General features: G+C 41.2%; 1 protein-coding gene and 2 long non-coding RNA genes across 3 annotated transcripts in view; 1 reads left to right on the top strand and 2 right to left on the bottom strand.

Annotated features, from left to right (window-relative positions):
- The window catches only part of galnt9 (polypeptide N-acetylgalactosaminyltransferase 9), a 173,413-nt gene that overhangs the window by 86,482 nt on the left and 63,732 nt on the right, over positions 1 to 23,199 (bottom strand). Inside the window, exon 4 of the mRNA XM_023958682.1 lies at positions 9,456 to 9,630. Within this exon, the coding sequence (XP_023814450.1) occupies positions 9,456 to 9,630 (175 nt within the window). The remainder of the gene's footprint in view (positions 1 to 9,455; positions 9,631 to 23,199) is intronic.
- LOC105355864 lies at positions 1,849 to 4,158 on the bottom strand. The gene is made up of 3 exons (XR_910185.3): positions 3,302 to 4,158; positions 2,900 to 3,183; positions 1,849 to 2,359 (listed from the first exon to the last, which is right to left on the bottom strand). It is a non-coding gene; the product is annotated as an uncharacterized LOC105355864 (long non-coding RNA).
- Positions 6,854 to 8,442, top strand: LOC111947922. The gene is made up of 2 exons (XR_002873880.1): positions 6,854 to 7,063; positions 7,752 to 8,442. It is a non-coding gene; the product is annotated as an uncharacterized LOC111947922 (long non-coding RNA).

The raw sequence follows: 23,199 nt of genomic DNA on the forward strand, positions 1-23,199 counted from the left end.
TAGAACTGCGTAAAGGTTGCGTTGCACAGGGATGGACGTCAGACACAGAGATGCACCGCAAACGGACCAGTGTAAATGGGGCATTAGGGAGCCCTCACAATTCTGTCAGTTTCCTGTGTGTCATGGCTCAAGTTTTGATGAGTCAAAGTATCTTGTTCCAGCATGTGTGTCCTTGGTGTGGGTCCATTAAATACAGTGCAGATTTTAAAGGTTATTCAGAGTCAAAATAAAATGACCATCACACTACCACTTGACTGTTGGTATACTTTGATAATTACTTTTCCTAAAAAAAAGGAAATTTTAGTTATTTTAATTATTCCTATAAAAAATGTCACATTAATAACATGATTTACATTAATAAGAAAAGGTTCAGCCATTTATACAATAATATCTGCATGTTTGAAGCAGAACTTGAATAGCCTCCATGCCTTATGTTCATATTTGTCTACATTTTATTTATCAGACATCCTAAATTGCATCCAGAAAAGCAATTACTGACTTTATAGGCTAACTGTCCCTACTTTCTTCATCCCTCTGTGTCCAGTTGCTGCCTCTAATACAGCAGAAGCTACACCTCATCTTCAAACACTGTCAGCATGACAAGCTCAACTTAAGTGTCTATTATTTCCATTTGTGTGCCTTGTTTGTCTCTAAACTCCAGCAGCAGTCAGGCACATGACTGAGACCCAGAGAAGTCATTTCACAGAAGAAAAATTAGCAAAGAATCTGCAGGTTAAACAATGTTAAATAATAATGTTAAAGTGTTCAACACTGAAGCCTCCTTTTTAATTACACTCTATGTTGCTTTCACATTATTTGGGTCTGACCTGTCAATAGTGCCTCTGTGTAAGGCAGGTTGTGTTTAAGTTAGTAGTTTATTTAATCCAAGCACAATTAAATACTAGATATGCGATAATGCTGATGTGAATGCTGTAAGCTGAATATTTCAACTGAAGATGCTAGTGCTTGTAGCTGAAAATGCTTAAACAGAAAGATAAAAATGCTGGAGCTGATAGCTGAAAACGCTAAAGCTAAATGCTTGCTAAAATATTAGCTAAATGTCATATTAGCAACAAAAAACAAAAACAGGTAAAATGTCTCATTTAGCCAAAACAGCTAGAATACTTCTAAAATATTAGCTAAACTCAAAATTAGCCTAAAAAAATCTATTAAAAGTCTTGGTTCTTCTCAATGTCTTGGTAACGCTTTATAATAAGAGTCCTTAATAGACTATTTATACGTCATTACCAAATCCTTAATAAACTATTTACAAAAAATTAACAAGCACTAGAAATGTCTTAGTAAGCTTCTTATAAGTACATTTATTAGCATGAATAAGTCCTTAATAAACTATTTATAATAGATTAACAAACACTAGTAATATTTTAGTAAGTTGCTTATAAGTAAATTAATTAGCATTTGTAAATGTCTTACAACTGACTTATGAGTTTAATTAAGCTGTTTATATATACATTAACATATCCCTTAATAAACTACTTATAAGACATTAAAAAGCACGAGTAATGTGGCATTAAGATGCTGATAAAGACATTTATTAGCATTTGTTAATCCTGTTCACAAGCTATTTATAAATTGCTTGTATGGGATTAATAAACATATTAACAGTGTTCTTATTAACAGTTTATTGAGTGTTTTGCAGCCCCCCAATCTAAAGCGTGACCAAATAGCGGTTGATCTTTACAAACCATTTATAAATTGCTTGTATGGGATTAATAAACATATTAACAATTCCCATGTCAAGCTGGACTGCATTTTTTTTAAGTCCGGCTGATGTGACTCAACCTCAATACTACACCACCTGGATGAACGAGAACCTTCATTGACAGTTTGAGTGTTTTGCTGCCTCCTAAGTGTGGGCTATGTTCTGCCACAAAGAACCACAAAGTACAGAATATGAAAAATGACCTTTATAACATTAACCACAGCCACAAACATATAACTTGCTTCAACACATCACAACCACATTACAGATTGTGCCTTGTATAACATTTAGAACTTAACAACTTACAATACACTTTAAAATGTTTAAACTCAGAATCTGCCCTTTCCAAGGGCAGTAACTGTCGACTTTTTTTAAAAGTCTCAATTCTATCTTCAATATGTAAATCACCATAAATTATGCTGATGCAAGCCTTTGTGACGTCACTTAGCTTCTTTTTTGTACTGTGGAGTTGTTTCAGCTCTGTATACTTCTGTGGGGCTACAATGGCAAGTTCTGCCACCGCAGCACTGCAAACAATTGTGTTCCTATCAACTCCCACTTTTTGAAATGCTGAGGACAATGTCCGTCCTTTGTTGTAGGGCTTGAGCACCTTCCGGTAACGCTCCACCACCTCATCTGGGACACGTGCGGAAACATAGAAATGGTGGTTAAGCAATGTTTTTAAATTTTGTACTCATGTACACATTTATCAACTCATGTGGTCTCTGCATTAACTCTGCATTCCCTGAACCTGTTAATCAATATGCTGACAAACTCCCACTGACTCTGATTGTCAAACATATATGTTCCTAATATTATGGTCTATCCCAGTGTTTTTCAACCAGTGTGCCGCGGCACACTAGTGTGCCCTTGGAGATGGTCAAGTGTGCCGTGGGAAATTGTCCTCATTACCTGATTTAACAACATTTTCCATCTCCAGGATTTCACCCAAACAGGCCCTGATAAAACACTAAGAAATTAGCTACATGAAAGATCATAAAATACTTTTTTTTAATGCTGGTGTGCCGCGGGATTTTTGTCAAGGTTAAAGTGTGCCGTGGCTCAAAAAAGGTTGTAAAACACTGGTCTATCCGTCTCGTAGGGAACAGACAAGAAAAATTATTTCTCAAGAAAATTAAACATTTAATTTAGGAAAAGCTCAAAATTTCAAGTTACCTCTTCTGACACGTTTGCGGGCTTTGTTTTGTCTCTTCTTTCCACTCTCACCTCTTTTTTTGACTCTTTTTTTTCCTTCATTTTTTGGTGTTCCTTTCTTTTTTTTCCCTTCTTTTTCTTCTTCTTCTCCTCTTCATCTGAAGATGAAAACTCAGACGAAGAGTCACTCCAGTCGGAAGAACTGCTTGATGAACTTGCAGATGAACTTGACTGAACTTTGGAAGTTTTTTGTTTTTTCCCATGCAGCATTATGTCACTTGTGGAGGCTTGTGGAGGATATTTTGCTGCAGAACAAAAATATAATTGTTGCAACCCAAAAGCACAGTGTAAATTTTAATCTATTACTTTTATCAAGGAAAGACAACAACACTGCTTGTAGAATGAGTTGTTGCTTGCACATACCTAGCTGTTCTTTCAGAAAATCTTTCTCAGCTGACAGCTCTTTGATGAGCTCCTCCTGCCTCTGAACTTTTTCTGTCAGCTTTTTTATGTCTTGTTGCTGTTTTTTTTGCAACAAGGTGGGTAGTAGGTGACACTTCAGGCAGATCTGTGAGGGAAAAAAATACAAGTTTGCCATTCAAAAGACTATTTGATTAGGGATGGGTATCGAGCCGCGGTACTGAACGAGCCCCAGGGCAACATTCTTGTAGACCACAGTATCGTTAAGATCTGACCTCAACGGTTCTGCTATCGGTACTGGAGAAGTCACATTTTGTGTTGCATGTTTGTGTCACACAAGATATAAGCTAGAGCTGTGACAGTGTGGGATTTTTGATGAAGCAGCAGGAGTCGCGGTGTCTCAATTAATCGACCCCGTTATAACCTTAACAATACCCATCCCTATATTTGATATTGGTAGAAAACATTAAAACAATTCAAAGAATACAAATCATCAACATGAAAAAATGATCAATTGTTTATTTATGATCTCAAAAAGTGCAGCTGTTTTACTGTGTTGAGGAGTGGGGGTGTGTATATGCTGGGGACCGCGCATGCGTGTGTGAGAGGAGGAGGGAGCGGATGCAGCGAAGGAGGGAGATGAGCATGTACAGCGTGAGAGGGGGGTGTGTGTTCATGTTGTGTGTGTTCGGAGGAAGGAGAACCATAATAAAGAGAAGGTGTCCCCCCAGAAAATCTGTTAGAGTCTTTATTAACAGCGTAATTGCGGCTGTGCTCCTAGCTGCCTGCAACCACCACCCCTCCCCTTCTCCTCACACACGCGCCATCTTCTCTAAGACTATGTTCACACTGCAGGGCTTGATGCTCAATTCAGATTTTTTTTAAAAATCAGATTTTTTTGCAAGGCCGTTCACATTTCCAATTAAATCCGAACTTTTCTGATCTCCTGTGTGACCGTGAAATGACCCAAAAAGGACCCGCATGCGCAGAAGAGTACTCAACAGTGAACGACATTACTCGTTGTTTGCGGAAGTAGCTAACGTTAGCAACGGATGTCAACAACAGTGTTGTCAACAACGGAGGTCTTTTTGCATTCTATTTATTTTCATGAAGGAGCCAGCACAATTACAATCTTCTCATTTTAAGAAGGCATTGGAGCCAGGATCGTCTGGACCCACTGTTGTGGAATGAGGACGTTTATGTGCTGGGGCGAGCGTGTGTGTGTGAGACAGAGAGAGAGAGGAGAAGAGCGCGTGCAGTGGTACAGATTTGGGGGGCGCATTCATGTTGTGTGTAATGGAGAAAGGAGTACTGTAATAAAAGAAGGTTTACCCCAGAATAAATGCTATTGACTCTTTATCACCCCTTTCTGGAGAATCTAAGGGTCAGAAGGGGGAAGTGAACCCCGGACGAGGATCCGCCTTCGGTTCCCCACGCTTCTGACCACGGTCGGAAAGGGAGAAAGAAAAAAAAAGTAATCGCGGGAAAGGTTCAACACCACGCTCTGCCATTTCGCTGGAAATAATTTCAAAAACCGATAAGAACCCTTGAGTTTGGTTGTGTGGGGCAAAAAAAATCAGAATTGGGTTGTTTCAGCCTGCAGTGTGAACGTAGCCTATGTCATAGGCTACGTCAATAGGCTATTTGTTATATATCACTGTTACAAACTAAGTGATATATGACAAATAATAGTAAACCAATAATGGCGCAGATTTTTCCAAGCTCTGAGCCGCCGCCCCCGTTAAATTTGCCATATTGCTCATGCCTAAAACCGCTTCTGGAAAGCCTGGAAAGAAATATTTGTTTGTAACTTACCAGAGAGATGTGTCTCGTCTCTTTGCTTCCTCTTCATGCTTTTCTTCATGCTTTTCTTCGGCTCGGGTGACTCGGCCCTGCCAACTCCAGAGCGGGTAATCATGCGGCTTCAGACTTGTGGGATGGACACATGGATAGCTACTCTTCTTACGTTTAGAAACGATTTAATAAAAGCTGCGCCTGCGCACTAAGAAAATGTAAGCAACCAATCAGGTAGCATTTACTTTTATCAACATTGTCGATAATGATTGGACATTTGAGCACGGGCGGCAAAAGACTGGCAATAAATTCAAACTGGTTGAATGAAACTCAGGAAAGGAGCTTTCATTAACATTAAAAAAATGACCCTGGTTACCAAACTGAGGAAGCTCATTTTTGCGGGCAAGTCTAAAAGAAAAGCATTAAAACTGATCAAATGGATGCAAAAAAATCATCTTTTAAGAAGGGAAATGAAATGCAGCATCTGTCACAGGAAAATGACATTGGAAACAGGGAAGACAAAAGACCATTACACCTGGTAAGTATGTTTTTGTGTTGTTTTACATGATGGCTGCAGTTATTAAAAGTAAATGTTGTGTTTGTGATTTTGGTGAAACATATTAGGTTGATGTAGTTTTACTTTGCAGGAAATGTCAGCGGGCTGTGCATAGAGGAAAAAAAAGGGTGAAATCGATTCGACACAAGTCAAGTCAAGTCAATTCCAGCGTTCAAAAATATCCCTTTTTGACTGGATGCAGTTCATATACAGGTATGTGACGGTCTCAAACTATGATATTCCCACCATTGCTTTTTAAGGTGGTACACATAAAACAAGGACACTCTTCAGCTTCATACCTGTTCCATTGATTAAACAGTATTGCTCATGTACATTTTGTTGACCTTTCTTTTGTTTAGGTTTAATGATGTTCAAAGATTGTACCAAGATGTTGTATAAGATATGTTTTTGGCGTAGGAGCAAGCATGCGGAAAGGACAAAAATAGATAATGAATAGAAGGATATCATTAAATTGAACTACATTAATCGAACAGATAAGAAATTATATGTTATGGCAGCTAGAAAAAATATATCAATATAGAGTTCTTGATATAAATGTATTCATAATACCCCATATTAATACCTCTATGTCAGAGGTGGGCACTGAGGGCCGCAATCCTGCATGTTTTCCAGCATACCCTGCTCTGGCATGTTCTGATTGGCTGGACACACCTGAACCAGGTAATCAGCCATGAGTAGGGCAAGATTATTGGCTGGACACACCTGAACCAGGTAATCAGCCATGAGTAGGGCAAGAGTATCTGGAAATCATGCAGACACACCGGCCCTCGAGGCCTGGAATTGCCCACCCCTGCTCTATGTATTAATACCAAAGTAGTAAAGAATTGATATTATAAATCCATACACTGTATTAATACATAAAGGTATTAATGTACAAGTTTTCTAAGAGAAAGGCCAAATGCTAAATATTTATGAAGGGGTATGGATGAAAAATTTTGTGGTAGAGTATTTTTAAACCATAGGTTTTTGTCTGTTCCTGATCAATTACACCTTGAATATTCAGAAACGCAGTTTTAATTTTAAATTATTTTCTATACGTCCTCTATTATGAAAAAAATTCTACAAGATCATGTTAAAAACACCAAAAAATATTTTCATTGGAGTGTGTGTTTAAGGCAATTGGAGCTTTTTGGACATCAAAAAATTTGTACATAGCAGAAATGTTTTCTCTTTTCCAGATTTTCTCAAGGTTTGCATCTACCGCAGATTGATATGATGGCAGATAACATAGCAGCAAGTTCCACCACTCTCACAAAAATGGCAAAAAAACTACGCCAGCATTACACGCATGCATTACTGCTGTTAAAAGAATGAGGCGGCACAAGGGACAAATCATTGGGGGACAACACAAATTTGTTGTGATTGATGAGAGTCACTTCCGACATAAAAGAAAGGTAAGGAGAAGGCAGCATATAATATGCAGAAAGTGACTATTCGCACAAACATTTCTAAATCATGTGACCATTGCTAAAGGTTTTTCTTGGCCGCATGAACCCAGAGAGGGTTTGGGGTTACGGTTAAGGCAAGGGTCAGATTAATTCACCAAATGGCTTCCAAGCACGGCTGTTTCAGCAGCTCACCTCTCCCCCAGGAGATAGGTCAACTGCAAAGAACACATTTCACACACCTATGGTGTGTAACGGCTAATGGGACTTTAAATTTAAATACACGTGACCATCAACCAAATCCAGCCTTGGATGCACTTAAAATAAATGTGGGCATGCAGCGATGTGCATCTTGGTTGCACGTATTACCAACGTGTGGCCAATCTGAATTTCCATCAGTTTTTGTGCTTGGCCTCACATAAATAAGTGTGAATAACATCAGCCTTTTGAAAAAGCCCCAAATAAAGACATTTAATAACTTCTTTACTGAAACAAGCAAAGGCATTTGTATTTGGAAACAACTTTCATAAAAACAGTATTCTTGATCAAATAGGTGTACATATAATGAAAATCTCAGAATATTAATTCTTGCACAATTAGTTGTTTTCTTTTATTTACATAAGAACAATTTCATAAGCCTATAATTTTTGTACATCCTCATTTTGTGTTAATCCTTTTCTTTAATTTTTTTAAACAGTATGGGAAAGGAAGAATGGCAGGAGCATGGAAGAGGAAGATGTGGGTTTTTGGCATGCTAGGAGTCCAGGGGCAGAGGAGTGGAAAGCCAGTTTTACGACTTGTGAAGAAACGTACTCGAAGGGAACTTGTACCACTGATTGGCCGCCACGTGAAACCCGGGTCCACTGTTATTAGTGACGAGTGGCGAGCACATCGCATCCTTCCTGCACTTGAGTACAAACAGCTAACAGTTAATCACAGTCAGTTTTATGTAAATCTCAGAACGGTGCTCACACACAACATATAGAAAGGGCATGGCGGACCTATAAAGAGCAAGTATGGAGGCTTAGGGGGAATCAAACTGAAGACATGCTACGGAAGCACCTCTGTTTGATTGAATGGAATGAATGGCTTGCTAAGAAACATCACAGTGGTCCGCTAGGATAATTACTACATGACATAAAGAAAAAGTGCAATTGATGCACTTAATGTTTTTTTTTTTTTAATGTACACAAAATGTTCAGCATGAGTGGACAGTAACCGCCCCTTGGAAAGGGCAGATTCTGAGTTTAAACATTTTAAAGTGTATTGTAAGTTGTTAAGTTCTAAATGTTATACAAGGCACAATCTGTAATGTGGTTGTGATGTGTTGAAGCGCTGTTATATGTTTGTGGCTGTGGTTAATGTTATAAAGGTCATTTTTCATTTTCTGTACTTTGTGGTTCTTTGTGGCAGAACATAGCCCACACTTAGGAGGCAGCAAAACTCTCAAACTGTCAATGAACGTTCTCGTTCATCCAGGTGGTGTAGTATTGAGGTTGAGTCACATCAGCCGGACTTAAAAAAAATGTAGTCCAAATTGACATGGGAACTGTTAATATGTTTATTAATCCCATACAAACAATTTATAAATGGTTTGTAAAGATCAACCGCTATTTGGTCACGCTTTAGATTGGGGGGGCTGCAAAACACTCAATAAACTGTTAATAAGAACACTGTTAATATGTTTATTAATCCCATACAAGCATTTTATAAATGGCTTGTGAACAGGATTAGCAAATGCTAATAAATGTCTTTATAAGCATCTTAATACCACATTACTCATGCTTGTTAATGTCTTATAAATAGTCTATTAAGGACTTATTCATGCTAATAAATGTACTTTTAAGAAGCTTACTAAGACATTTCTAGTGCTTGTTAATGTTTTTTTAAATAGTCTATTAAGGACTTGGTAATGTCTTATAAATAGTCTATTAAGGACTCTTATTATAAAGCGTTACCAATGTCTTTTCACTCTCCTCTACTCTGGTGCTTAAGAGCAGCTGAAAGCTCTTTCACCTAGATACTCATTTATAACTGAAAACTGACTCAAAGATGACATGTCAATTTTGACCAGCGATGTCTTAGCTGAATAACCTGAACAGATAAAAGGGTTGAAGAGCTAGGGATGTCCAAAAAAACAGGAACACTATTATGTGAATGCTCTACAGCATTCACATAATTTGAACAGAAATTGTAATAATAAAATAGTTTGGGTGTTGCTTTTTTGGAGATTGACCTAACGTTGCAAAAGTTTTTGTATAGACACGACTAAATACACATTATAAGGAAAAATATTATCCATTACATCCTTCTGTGCTGAAAACGTCCAATCCACGGCAAAGGTGATATTGGACAGAGCAGCAGGATTGACCTTTTCCAGCCGAACATGACCTTTTCTTACCAGCCAGTGTTAAACTCCACGTGAGCGTCGAAGAAGCCTACAACAGGAGCTGTGGCCGCGTTCCAGCCGTGGATTCTGGCTCGAATCAAGCCCTCGCGCTTATTGTTCCTGACAATCTTAACCAGGCCTGGGTAGCGTTTGTTCACGTACTGGTCCAAGTTGAATTTCAGCTCGACTGAAAGAGTAAAAATCAGAGAAAAGAACAAAATATGTAAATACCAGGTTGTCATGCATTGTGGTTTTCACATTTTCTAAATAACAGCTACCAATTTTCTTTTAAAGTGTTAAGAACTTCGAAGGAAAAAGTCAACGTTTCGCTGGTCTTTGACCTTGAGAAGAGCATACCATCATGTATTTTACAAAATAATCATCTTTTGTACAAGCTACAAATGTAAATCATCCTTGGGATTTCCACTTATTACCTTGGAACTCCTCAACCATCATTGGGAAGCTACTTGCAAAAAAATGTGTGAAAAACGTTTTTAGATTTTGAATCTTAGTGTGGTAAGCTCGCAAAAGCGCATTCATCTATAAATTTTGGGCTCAAGCTGAACACAACTCTATCACATATGATAAGAACATATTAGGAATGTGGAGTGTTAACATAAACCTCAGTTGCCAAGGAAATACATGGTTTGCTTTTCCAGATTTTTCTAAAAATTAGTTAGATATGATCGTCAACCATTTGCAACCAAAAAACAATATGGTTTTATGGAGGTAAAACTAATAGAAAAGTCGCCATTTTGAACGGGTGTTTTTTTTTCTTCAAATTGCATTTGTCACGTGCAGCTCTGACAAGGGTAGTGTCAGGTGAGGAGGGCTGGGGAGCATGAAGGACCCAAAATGCAGAGACGGAGGCAAACGGTTCCAGGGCAAGGGGTTTATTCAATCAACAAAAAGCGCTGCAGAGCAGGAAAACAAAACTAAACTTACTGTGAGCAAAACATGACATGGCAGAAGGGAGTCAGGGAAAAGACGTTAAAGACATGAGTGACGTTACATGAGAGACATTAAGACATTAACCCTTGTGCTATCCTAGGCACTTTAACGTTGGGAGTTGGGTCATCCAGACCCACTAGACAGTGCGCTGAACCTTTTTTATTCAATGATTTGTGATCTTCACTGGTGTCCATGGATTACATGAAATCTTTCCACCTTTATCCACCTTTGTCATGGTAGTGATAACACGTCAAAGTAAGGGTGGGGTCATCCAAGATAGCACAAGGGTTAAGACATTAATGGACCAGCACAAGAGGAAGGCAGAGACAAGACTTAAATACGAACAGGAATGACAGGACACAGGTGAACATGATCAGGGCAGATTGGAACAGAGGAAGTAAAACTCAAGAACATGACAAAACAGGAAACCTTTCAAAATAAAACAGGAAACAGAACTCAAACATGACAGAACAAGATATAAACGAAAAACCAATACAAAATAAACCCAAACCATGACAGGTAGCAGGGGCAAAAGGGCTCACTGAGGGGTGTGTATCAGCTGTTCAGCCAGTGAGGGGCGGGGCAAGAGGGGGTCAGAAAGACAAAGGGCAGGTAGTGCCTGGTTGCGGCTATAATTTTCTTTTTTTTTACTTTTAACTCTGAAACTCATGCTTGGCAAGATGTTCAAGTACAATCTGACAAAATGGATAAATTTTACAACTAAGAAAGGAGCTACCATGGAGTGGGGCTCAAGGGTTCTTCTAATAAAACACTTCTAATGAGCAGACAGAATGGGACTCCAGTGTCAGGGAGCACTCTAAGGTCAACACTAGTCTTTGCTCAAGTATTTGAGCATAAATCACTTTTTCTAACAGAGTGAGCATTTGGCTTTCAATGGCCAGAACCAGAACCAAAGTCTTCCCACTATAACAAGTTACACAAATAGCTGTTTGTGTCTCAATGGAGGATTAATCTTCTGATCTTGGTTACTGCTGAGCTCTCCACTTTGTGAAAGAGATACTAAAAAGGATGCTGGTGGAGCGCAGGCACTCAACAGCATCTGCACCTATCTGCTGACTTTGGCTCCCAACATAAATAAACCAGTATAATTATTTAAAAAATGCCAGTTCAATTCCCTATCTGTGTGATTAAGGAGACACGTGGAACGTCGGGATTGTCAGGAGTCCTTCTGACAATCTCTTCATATATGGTAGATCCTGCTGCAGGGACAGACGGAGAGTTTAGAAGAAGTGACCTGTGAATAAACAAGCACATGCATATAGAGCTAAATCAAAACAAACTGCAAATCAAATTGAAATTTTTGTTTTTTTACGATTGTCCTTTTCTGCCAAAGGATCTTTTTTTTTTTTTTGCTCATGCATTCAAATGTCCAGAGCAGTGGAGGTGTGTGTTTTGGTGTTATCTTAAATACACGGCAAACCTGCTTTTTGCTGTGTATTTCTCCACAGACATCATAAGAAACACATTTTAACAAAAAAAAAGCACAATTTCCGTACAACCTATTTTGCATATCAATAAATGTGAACAAGAATACTTCAGCTGTTCATACTCAGTCAGAAATTGCATTACACCTCTCTGAAGAAACAAACATCTTTGTATTTAGGTCTGTTTGCCCCATACAGGTTCTATATATATGTGCTTTGCGGCTCCATCTTCTACCTCCCCTGCAGCTAAAATACAATAAAACTTATTAGCATGCAGTAATTACCACGTTCACTGGAAAGAAGGGAGGATATGGATATCTCTCCGATCCATGCAAATAAAAAGTTGGACAACTACCACAAGAGGAGTTGTAGAGAATATTCTCCTGGGGGACTAGCAGAGCCTAATAGCCGAGGATAAATATTCGTCTATCGAACTGATAATTCTTATGAATACTTTGTATACAAGATGCTGTTTTAAAAAGGATAGATGGCAACTATGGGTGGAACATTTTTAAGCGTAAAGCTTAATATCTTGGCTGCCACTATTGTCTCTCTGATCTAGTAAATATGAACCTCAGCGTGACAATACGCACATCTACTTCTGCAATAAACCTTAGACCACATTCTCCAAAAATTGGACAGGTGGACTCTTTTATTTATTTATTTATTAACTTGTCCTGTCCAACAGCTGAGCAAACAGAGAGCTGACAGCCTTTTGTGTTGGGCATATTTTACTTTTGTAATAGGAGTTATTAATCTTCTGACAAACCACAGGTATGTCTGAACAAACCCCTTTTGTAATCTAGGCCACACTATATTCATCTAACTCATATTTTATAATATTTTTGTGTTGGACCGGGCGAAAAAGAAAAGGAGGGAAGAACAGTGAGGCATGTTAGAGGGGGGGGGGGGGGGGTAGGAGGGTGATTATAGAAGGTGGTGGGATAAAACCATGAAGCAGCATAAAACAATAAGTTGCTGGACGTTCATAATAATTATGGTTAGGTACAGATGTAATACAAATCTAGAAGGGATGGGGCCTGTCCAGACACACACATTTAAATGTTATTAAATCAATACCTCCTGGCTCTAAAAGAATGTCAACATGTGCACATTACAACAAATGTTCACACACACATACTTATGCATTCAGACTAACTAGTGTGAAACATTTCATTTAGTCACATAAACTATTGCAAAGGTGCGATAGCAGGTGAGATAGCACGTGTGCTCGAGTGAGTTTTTCTGTTCTTCTAAGGTGGATAATGGAATGTACAAAGAAAGAGAGCTGGTGCCCAATCCTCCCCATGCCAAGACCCCCGCCGCAGCAGTGGCAGACAGGAACCCCCTAACACCCGCGGGGTAGCAGATAGAGAACAACCACCCCCAGGAAATCACGTCTCCCACTTTTTTCAGACACTGATTGATGAACAAGGCAGAAATTGATTGCTCTTATTGATCCTGTTTAAACAAGTGACATCCAAGTAAGATGGCTCAACAAATGAAAGGGCATTGGTATATTACATATCTAAAAAATAATAATAAAATGGAAGAAAATACATACTCTTTCAACCGAAACGCCAGTCTTCTAGGAATAACAATGAAATGCTATACCATGCTGTTCTGGGGCTCATATTTTAGACTCTTCTATCCTTAACACAACCCCACTGAAATCAGTCTGTGAAATTTGACCTCAACAACATCAAACTTCCTGTTTAGAAGAAAAAAAACCTGACAAATGTGTTAAAAAACTTTTATAAATAAACAAAAAAAAAATAATCTTAACGTTAATGCCAAGAAAAAAAACCTGCAGTCTAGACAATTGTGTTTTTCTGCACATGACTATTATTTACATTGAAAACTTGACTTAAAAGTCTAAAGCCAAACTACTGTTGAACACAAAATACAACAAAAAAGATAGTAGTAGACCCAGGAACAGATGACAGAGGTCTTTATTTGAACTGGAGGAGACAAGCAGGATCAGGTCGGCATAGTGACCTACTCCAGGATGTGAGTGACTTGTCATGATGATTGAGTAGTACTGGAGGGATGGAGTTATCATCTCCCACCAGGAAGGGGTGAAGAGCATTTTGTCAGTGATCCAAAAAGCAGGTCACAGTCTTACCTTACAGACATGACAGTACCCCCCCCACCCAATGGCCTTCACCCAACGGCCAACCAGGCTGCTTTGGATGATTGCGATGGAACGGGGCAATGAGATCAGAAATGGGGATGTGGCAAGAAAGAACCCAAAACCTCTCCTCAGGACCATAACCCTCCCAGTCCAGATAGTGGAGACCCCGTGGGCAAGATTTTAAGAGATGCCGCACAGTGTGGGCTTATCATCCGTTGATGGGTGTGTGTGTGTGTGTGTGTGTGTGTGTGGGGGGGGGTTACTAGTAGGAGCCACCAAGGTACTGGTCTGAACAGGCTTAACCATTTATACATGAAACGTGGGATGCACATGGAGAGGTCTTGGTAATCGAAGCCGCTCTGCCAACTTGGTCACAGGAAAGGGGCCGATGAAGCGGGGCTCCACCAGCTTCCTGTTATCCACACAAACTGGAACTCACTGGCCTACCTGAACAGAAAGGGCAGGGGTAAGCCTCTTGTTGGCAGCACAATGCCCCTCAACAGTTTGCAGAAGCGCCTGACGTGCCTGCCTTCAAACTTGTTGGCATCGACGGACAACGGCGTGAGCACATGGAACTGTTTTGCACACAGAAGATGGGTGTGAAACAGGGTGACTGATAACTAAAAACCACTTGGAAAGGTAACAGTCCTGTAGCAGAAGAAGGGAGACAGTTATGGGCAAACCCATCCAAACAAGGTTTTCCGACCAAGAGGTGGGATTCTGGCTACTCAGAAGTCATAGGCAGGTCTCCAGATGCTGATTGAGTCGTTCTGACTGACCGTTAGACTCCAGATGAAAACCAGAGAACATCATCAAAGGCAGACACTCGGATGACAATGTCCGCAGCCTCGTTAATATAATAGACTTTGCCACCATTAAAAACCATACTATTGCTGGATGCTGAAAAAGCTTTTGACAGAGTAAATTGAAAGTTCCTTATTGCTGCCCTCCATAAGTTTGGTTTTGGAAAATCATTCATCAATTGGATCAAAATTTTATATCACAACCCCAATGCATCAGTTAGAACTAATAAACAGACTTCCAACAGGTTTTTTCTCGGCTGAGGAACCAGACAGGGTTGCCCACTCTCTCCTTCTCTTTTTGTTATATTTATTGAGCTTCTAGCTGCAGCAATAAGACAGAATGAGAGCATTAAAGGAATTAAAACCAAACACAGCCACCATAAAATTAGTCTATGCAGATGACACATTACTGTTTTTAAGTAATTTACATTCTGTAAATGAAACAGCAACAATCATTAATGAATTTTCCTCCATTTCAGACTACTCCAGTAATTAGAATAAGTCTGTTTTATTACCACTGAACACTAATGCTGAGCAAAGACTCACGATACCAGTCAAATCAGGAAATAACAAATATCTAGGTATCTATTTTCCCCCCAGATTATCAGAACTGGTGCAGTTTAACCACAGGCCATTACTGAAAAACATACAGGACGATCTAACATGCTGGACCAACCTGCCTCTGTCCCTTATGGGCAAGGTAGCCACGGTTAAAATGAAAATCTTACCTAAAGTTAATTATCTATTCTCAATGATTCCCACACAACCGCCACTAAAATGGTTCAAAACATTAGACTCATCCATATCAAGCTTTTTATGGAACAATAAACCTGCAAGAATTAGTCTAAAAACTTTAAAATCTGCAAAAAGCTGTGGAGGCTTAGAATTACCTAACTTCCACAAATACTTTTTTGCAAATAGATTACAATACATCTTAAAATGGTTAAAAAATAATCCAGAAACTAACTCATGGTTAGACTTGGAACAGGCGTTATGTGAAAAGATCAACCTGTCAGATCTACCATTTGTTGGCCAAACAGTGAAAAAACAGGATTGTTTTCAAAGTATTAATATAAACGTTACTTTAACAGCCTGGTGGGAATTTCTGAAAATATCAAAATCATCAATTCAACCGTGCAAAATGACACCCATCTGTAACAACCCAGACATCCTTATAAACAAAAAAATAATACACTTCCCAGCTTGGCAAGCAGGGGGCGCAAAACAACTAGAGCACGTAATTATTGATAGAAGATTCATAACTACCCAGGAACTACAAGACAAACATGGTATAAATTAAATAAATAACTAAATAACTTCTTGGAATATCAGCAACTTAAATCAATTATTACTAAAGAGTTTAAATACAAAGACATTGATTTACAGCTACCAGAAGCAGTTACCTCTCTGATTATTTTTTCAATGAATGAAACTCTCTCCAAAATGTACAAACCTTTATTCAAATTAGATAATAATATTTCACTTCCAACAACAAAATGGGATGCAGATTTGAGCATCAGCACAGATGAAAGCTTCTGGTCAGAACTTTGTCTAACACCTTCAAACTGACAAAAAGTCCAAATATGCAGGTAATCCGTTTCAAAACTCTACACAGGATTTACTACACTGGACAGAGGATGTTCAAGATGGGTCTCAGTAACTCAGACATTTGTGAGCACTGTGATAGTAATCTACCCGACAGTTACATGCACTGTGGTTCTGCACGCCTGTCCAGGCTCTCTGGCAGCAGGTATGTGCCGATCTATCAGTCTGGCATAACCCTTGTGCTATCCTAGGCACTTTAACATTGGGAGTCGGGTCATCTAGACCCACTAGACAGTGCTCTGAACCTTTTTTCTTCAATGATTTGTGATCCTCACTGGTGTCCATGGATTACATGAAATCTTTCCACTTTTATCCACTTCATGATAGGGAGAACACGTCAATGTAAGGGTGGGGTCATCTAAGATAGCACAAGGGTTAAGGTTTCAATCACGGCTTCACCGTCACTTTGTGTGCTTGGTGACATGAGTGCCATCGATATAGAAGGAGGATTAGTATGTATCATTTTCATAACTCTTCATATTGCTGAAAAAACTATTTTAATAAATTGGAAAAACAAGAAAAATATAAATATAAGTCAACACAGAAATCTGCTGTTTGATCATATCAGCTTGGAAAAAATGTCAGCCCAAAGTTCATGTAACTTTGAAAGAATTCAGTCTCTCTGGTCTCCCATAGCTAACTCCATGACTTAGGGCAGTGGTTCCAAAACTTTTTCTGCAGGGCCCCCCTTTCTGAAAATTAGAATATTTTCGAGCCCCCCCACACTGACACAAACATACAAATCCTTTGATTCTAAACTCCACTGGACTTTACTTAACATTGTAAGTCATACAAAATGGCAACTTCTTCCTGAACAAAACTAAAAAAATTTTTTTTTACAATTATTAAAAGTGTCACTGCATCATGTATCATAAGATTTTACCATGTAATGGGGTTCATGGCTTTCAACACATCTTCTAATAAATTCCATTCCTGCATGAAAGTGGCCTTTTACACTTTACCAGCTCTCTGAAGAAAATAACAAAATCCTGAACATTTAACTCTGCAAAAACGGCACCTTTAATGTCCACATCTTTTCAGTGACTGGTTTGGGCGTGCTTCAAGCCGTAGTCTTGCCGCGCCCCCCTTGCAATACCTCTGCGCCCCCCCTAGGGTCCGGTGCATGGGTGGGGCAGGCTTGAGCGCTGCGCGGTCTTCTGGGCTTGGGGTTGTGTGGTGGGGGGTGGAGTGGTGGTCTGGCTCGGCTTGGGGGGTGGTCCTTTTGGCTGTGCTGGGGGGGGTTGGCGGGGGGCCCTGCTCGGGGGGGGGGGTGAGGCCCAGCGGTGCTGGATAGGCTGTCCATCTAAGCCTGGGGCTGGGATCAACCCTTCCCTGGCTCTGGGACGGGACGGGACAATCCTCTTGGGGCCCCCAGTCGCTCTGGATGTCAACCACTGCGGCTGCAGGGTCTGGGGGGGGGGCTTGTCGGCCCTGTCCTGTGGGGGGGCTTTCTGGGGGGGGGGGCACTGTTGGTACGGGACCTTGGGGTTGACGGGTCGGGGTCCCCGCTGAGGCAATCGGCGGTTGCCCCGGCCGGGACTTGCTCGGGGGGGGGGGGGGGGGGGGGGGGGGGGCGCTTTCTGGCTCCTCTCTCTCTGTGTGGGGTGGGTGGTGCTGGGCCTGGGGTGTTGGCGCCTCCAGGGATGGGACCCCTGGGCTGAGGCGATCTTGCCCATATGCTGGGGGGGGGGGCTTGGGGACGGCTGTTTGACCACCGGGGGACAGTCTCCAACTTACCCCCTTCCTCATATAATCTCATTATAGGGTGAGGGGTGGGGGGTTTGGCCTGCGATACACCTTGGGGGGGGAGCTACTTGGCAGTGGTCCCCCTCCCATGGTTGCCGTATTTGCCCCCTCTCTCGGTTTTATTTGCACCTTAGACATGTAGGGCCCTTGGTGGGGGGGTGCTTGGACATCACTGCCAGTAAGCAGCAGATGTCCGCCAATTTTAACCGCATCTTAGACATTTAGGGCCCCTTTGTGGGGAGGGTGAGGGGACATCACTGTGAGTAATCAGGAGATGTCCCCTCAGTGCCCTACCCGCCAATTTTAACTGCACCCCCTTAGTACACACACCCTTTACTCCTCAAAATATACATTCAAACATAAACACACACACACATGCACACACACACCCTCACACACGCACATGCACACACTCACACACATTTTGCAAGAAAGGTTGGACCTAGGACCATCTGTCCCCTACCTCATCCCTGGTGGGGGGTACTGGGCCCTTGGCAACGGTGGCCGTGTCCCCTGGGTGCCGGCTTCCAGGGCCCGGCGGTGCTCTCTCCAGGCAGGGAGAGGGTTCACATTACACCTGAGCCGGGGGTGTCCGTATCCCTAAGGGGTGGGTTTTGGTCCTTGCCCCTGAGCGCTGGGCCCCGCCAAATTTCCAACTGTGGCCGAGCCTGGTCGGGCCATGTTTACAACACCCTTTGTGGGCCCCCCTTTTCCCCGGGGTGCTCCCCTCCTGGGCAGGGGCGGCTGGCCCCTGCCTTGCTCCTTCCTGGACCAACCGTGGGCCGGGTGGGTGGCTGCCTAGAGTTCGGAGCGGGTCTCCCTTGGGGGGTCCCGGCTCGTACCTGGGGTTGGCGCAGGGGGATGCCCAGAACTCCTGGGTGGTGATGGGGTGCTCGTCTGGGGCTGTGGACGCCTTTCTCGGGTGGGGCCATGCGTTGTGCCCTCCCGGCGCGGCGCTGCTCTCCTGGTTGGGCTGGGGCGGCGCTCTCTTTCCCACCATGCCTCCCTGCTCTCTGGCCCCGGGGGGCCTCGCGGCGGTCCTGCTGGCCTTGGCCTGGGTGGCGGATGTGGTTGCCCGGGGGGCGGTTGTTCTCTGCCTGATGCCATGTGGCGTTGGGGGGTTCTGGCTGCAGCTGCGGCGGGGGTCTTGGTGTGGGGATGGCTGGGCACTCTCCCTCCTTCTTTTCACATTCGACAATCCATTATAGAAGAACATAAACACTCACCTGAGCACAGATGTTAGCTTACCTTTGCACTAATAGTTTGCATGATTGAATGAATGAAATATTTCCCACTAGATGGTTTGAAGGCATAAGTATGCGTGTGTAAAACACTATCTGTTTTGTGTACATATTGACATATGGACATTTTTGCAGCTAGCAGGTGTGTTGATAACATTTGAGTGTGTGTGTGGACAGGCCCCGCCCTTTGAGATTTGTACTACATTTGAACCTTACCGTAATGATAAACATCCAGTAAACTTGTTGCTTTATGCTGCTTCATGGTCTCATCCCCCCCCCCCCCCCCCCTCCTATTATCACCCTCCTACCCCCCCTCTCTAACAGTCCTCTCTCTTCTTCCCTCCTTTCCTTCTCCGTCCGGTCATTGTGTTAATCAGAATAACCATTCTTGGTCTGCTACCTTTTATTAACATGTTTTTACTAATCCTATTTTTAACGATAATTTTGCTGTAGCACAAGTTATTCCAATCAGATGCCTCAATATAAGTAGGTGGCCTTGCGTCAAACATTTGAAGGGGTGTGGTCTTCTAACATGCTTCTGATTGGAGAGTGGTTGCCATATAAATGTCAGACACAGAGCAATCACGGCTTAGGATGCCTGGTTCTAACATGACTTAATTTGGTTGGAACCAGAGGCGACACATTTTCTATGAGTAACATCACACACGATTCATACATACATCTTATACAGTCAATGTGCATATAAAATGAAAGCACTTAGCCGAACACCTCTAGCTCCATGTAGAATGTACCCACATTGTGTATTAACCTGGGGATTGTGCTGGCAGTGCAGACTCTTCCTGGAAGCGCCTGTTCCTGACTTTGTGATGTCACAGTGTGAGAACTCACTCATTTTCATGGATTGGGAAGAGCTGGTGCTCAAAGAGCAAGGTTTTATAGGAATGCTAAGAGATGCGTGAATGAAGTAAACTCCGCTTTGGGGCTGTGATTGTGAAAATTAATGTTATAATACACTTAAAAGTTCTGTTACAAACCTTTGTAACCATTGCTTTTTTTGTGGTCCAAGGTTGGAGTTTTTAAGTAATTTCTCTTGGCCATTTGATTAACTTCAATACATTTTGCTTCTCAGTTAATTTGGGTGCTTTGTAAAGGCAAAATAACTTTTTTTTCAAGTAACCTACTTGCAATATTACTATTTACTTTTTCCATTGCTGTCGTTCTAATCACTTGAAGAGTATTTGTTTGAAACTGTTCTGTTTTCCTTTTAAATTCTCCAGACGAAACGATGGCATTAGCAGTAGCACAGTCATGTTTAGTTTATATTTTTAAAAAAACCCAGCAAGTAATTAATGAATCTGACCTTTAAGGCCTGTTCACACCGGGACGAATTTCGCCGGCGATTTTCGCCGACGTTTAACGCCTCGTGACTAAACAAAGGGCACCAATGTGAGTGTGCACACCGACGCGAAAAAACGCCACGCGCCAAAGCGTCAAAAAAAAAAAAAACGCCTCGGGTTCGTTTTTTTTTTTCGACGCATCGCGTCGAAATCTATTCGACCAATGAGAATGGCGCTTTTGCACACGTGTCTGGAGCTTCTGAAGTTACAGTAAAACACAGCTTGGGGGCGCTCAAACACAAAACTGCCTTGCTGAGCACACATACCAGCGAAGAAGATAGACGCCAAGTAGCGTCTACACTGCCGCAAAGAAATAATGACGGACATTCTAAAATATCCCCTTACCAAGTACCAGTTGGAGCTACTGATGCTTGAAATATTCATGTTTTCTTTGTATGATTCTGACAAGCGCGTAAATACTTGCTCTCTTCTTCTGAGTGAAAAGCGACTTTAAGAAGCGTAAAGTTGCGCAGCGCCACCTTGTGTACAGGAGTATTTCTGTTTACATTAAGCGCCATCTAATGTCAGGGAATGAAATTGCATGTTCGCTCGGCTCACCGTCAGCGAAAATCGCCTGGGTGTGAACACAAAAAACGTGGCGAAAAATGCTGGCGAATAACGCCTGGCGAATATTCGTCCCGGTGTGTACGGGCCTTTAGAGTGTAGCAGATGCTTATCCTTGAACTGCAACTTTAGCAGATGGAGATCAAATAGGTAAAGACTCAAGCATTTGACACACAAGACATACAAAGTCAGTGTAAGAACACTGAATCCCCTGGGAAGGGCATAAGGGATCATAAAAATATTTCTCTTGTTTCTTTATGAGTTATTAAAAAGCAGAAGTAATGAGTAGCATGTGAAAGTAAAAAAAGGAAAAAAATCATCATCACACTATAAACCAAAAAAATTTGACCATTGTTACATTGTGTCCCCAGGTACTAAATACATTTCCTTTGCCTGGCTAGGGATAGTAAAAAATTCATACATTGAAAAGCTTTAATAAGATTTATCCAATTTCAAATTTACACCATTTATTATTTCCTACAAAATGATTATACCAGCTGTACTTAGCTTACTTAAAAGAATCCTCACATAAAGATTAGCAGAAACTCTAATGGGTTTTTTATTTATGAAAAATAACCAGGTAATCCTGGCTCACAAACAAAGAGTTTATTGAGGGAAAAAATGTTGACAAACATCACATTGACTGTTGTTGCTAACAGATATTCCAACCCCTCCTAACTGAAATGTCAGCGGTATGATTACTAAGGTATGTCACAAAGCAAACATGCTTTTCACATGTTATTAAGCAAACAATGGACGTGTCTGTGCCTTGTGCATCCATAAAAGGTCAAAAAGCCCACATAATTGTATCCTGTAACAGCAGAACACTTAAAAGAAATAGTGCATACTTTTGTACAGATTATTTTCAACTTTTTCAAATGTTAAGAGTAGCTGTTAAATGTGATAATAGCCCGAGGGAAACTTCTCATTAAAGCTTTTGAAGACAAATGAACAGTGAAGTCATTTATACTGGGATGTCAGCAAATGGACACCAACATTTACGCCTTGCGTGATTCCTGATTTGACTTTCATTTAGAAGAAAAAAAAAACCCTCAAGATTTACATTTCAGTTAGAGGACAATTAGCTAGCACAGTTACATGGTCTTTTTCATTAAAAATGAAAATCCAGTATGTTAATTTAACCCTTGTGCTATCCTAGGCACTTTAGCATTGGGAGTTGGGTCATCTAGACCAGTGTTTTTCAACCTTTTTTGAGCCACGGCACACTTTAACCCTGAAAAAAATCCCGCGGCACACCAGCATCCAAAAAAAAAAAAAAAAGCAGAAATTCATGGTCTGTATTGATGGACGGCCCCCCCCCCCCCCCCCCCCGCAATCTCACGTGAATTTTTGTAATAATTGTGGCAGAAAAAGCAGGAAGTTGCGGCTGTTTTTTTCTAAGAGATGAACCACCAGCTAAAGCTCGTCTTTAGCTGGTATATTTGTTAGAACTGAGCGACTTTATCAGCAGAATTAAGAACAAGGAAGTGAAGACTTTAACCACTTCTGATTGGTCAGACTGATGACATGTGATTAAGCCTTCAAGAATGATTGGCGGAGACAGTTAAAGGGGCGGGACTTGTCCTTACACAGTTATAGCTGCAGCTAAATCGCGATACCGTGATTTTTATCAAAATGTCTTTAATAGAATTAAATAAACACAAAGCAAAAGTAATTTTACGATCTTTTATATTCCTAACTACTCAGTGTTTTATCAGGGCCTGTTTGGATGAACAAAGAGCTGATTTCCTGGAGATGGAAAATGTTTTTAGATCAGTGAATGAGGGCAATTTCTCCACGGCGCACTTGACCAGTGGCCGCGGCACACTGGTTGAAAAACACTGATCTAGACCAGTGGTCCCCAACCTTTTTCATGCCACGGACCAGTATGACGTCTCACAAACTTTCA

Source organism: Oryzias latipes, chromosome 9, assembly GCF_002234675.1.
Source record: "Oryzias latipes chromosome 9, ASM223467v1".
Lineage (NCBI taxonomy): Eukaryota > Metazoa > Chordata > Actinopteri > Beloniformes > Adrianichthyidae > Oryzias > Oryzias latipes.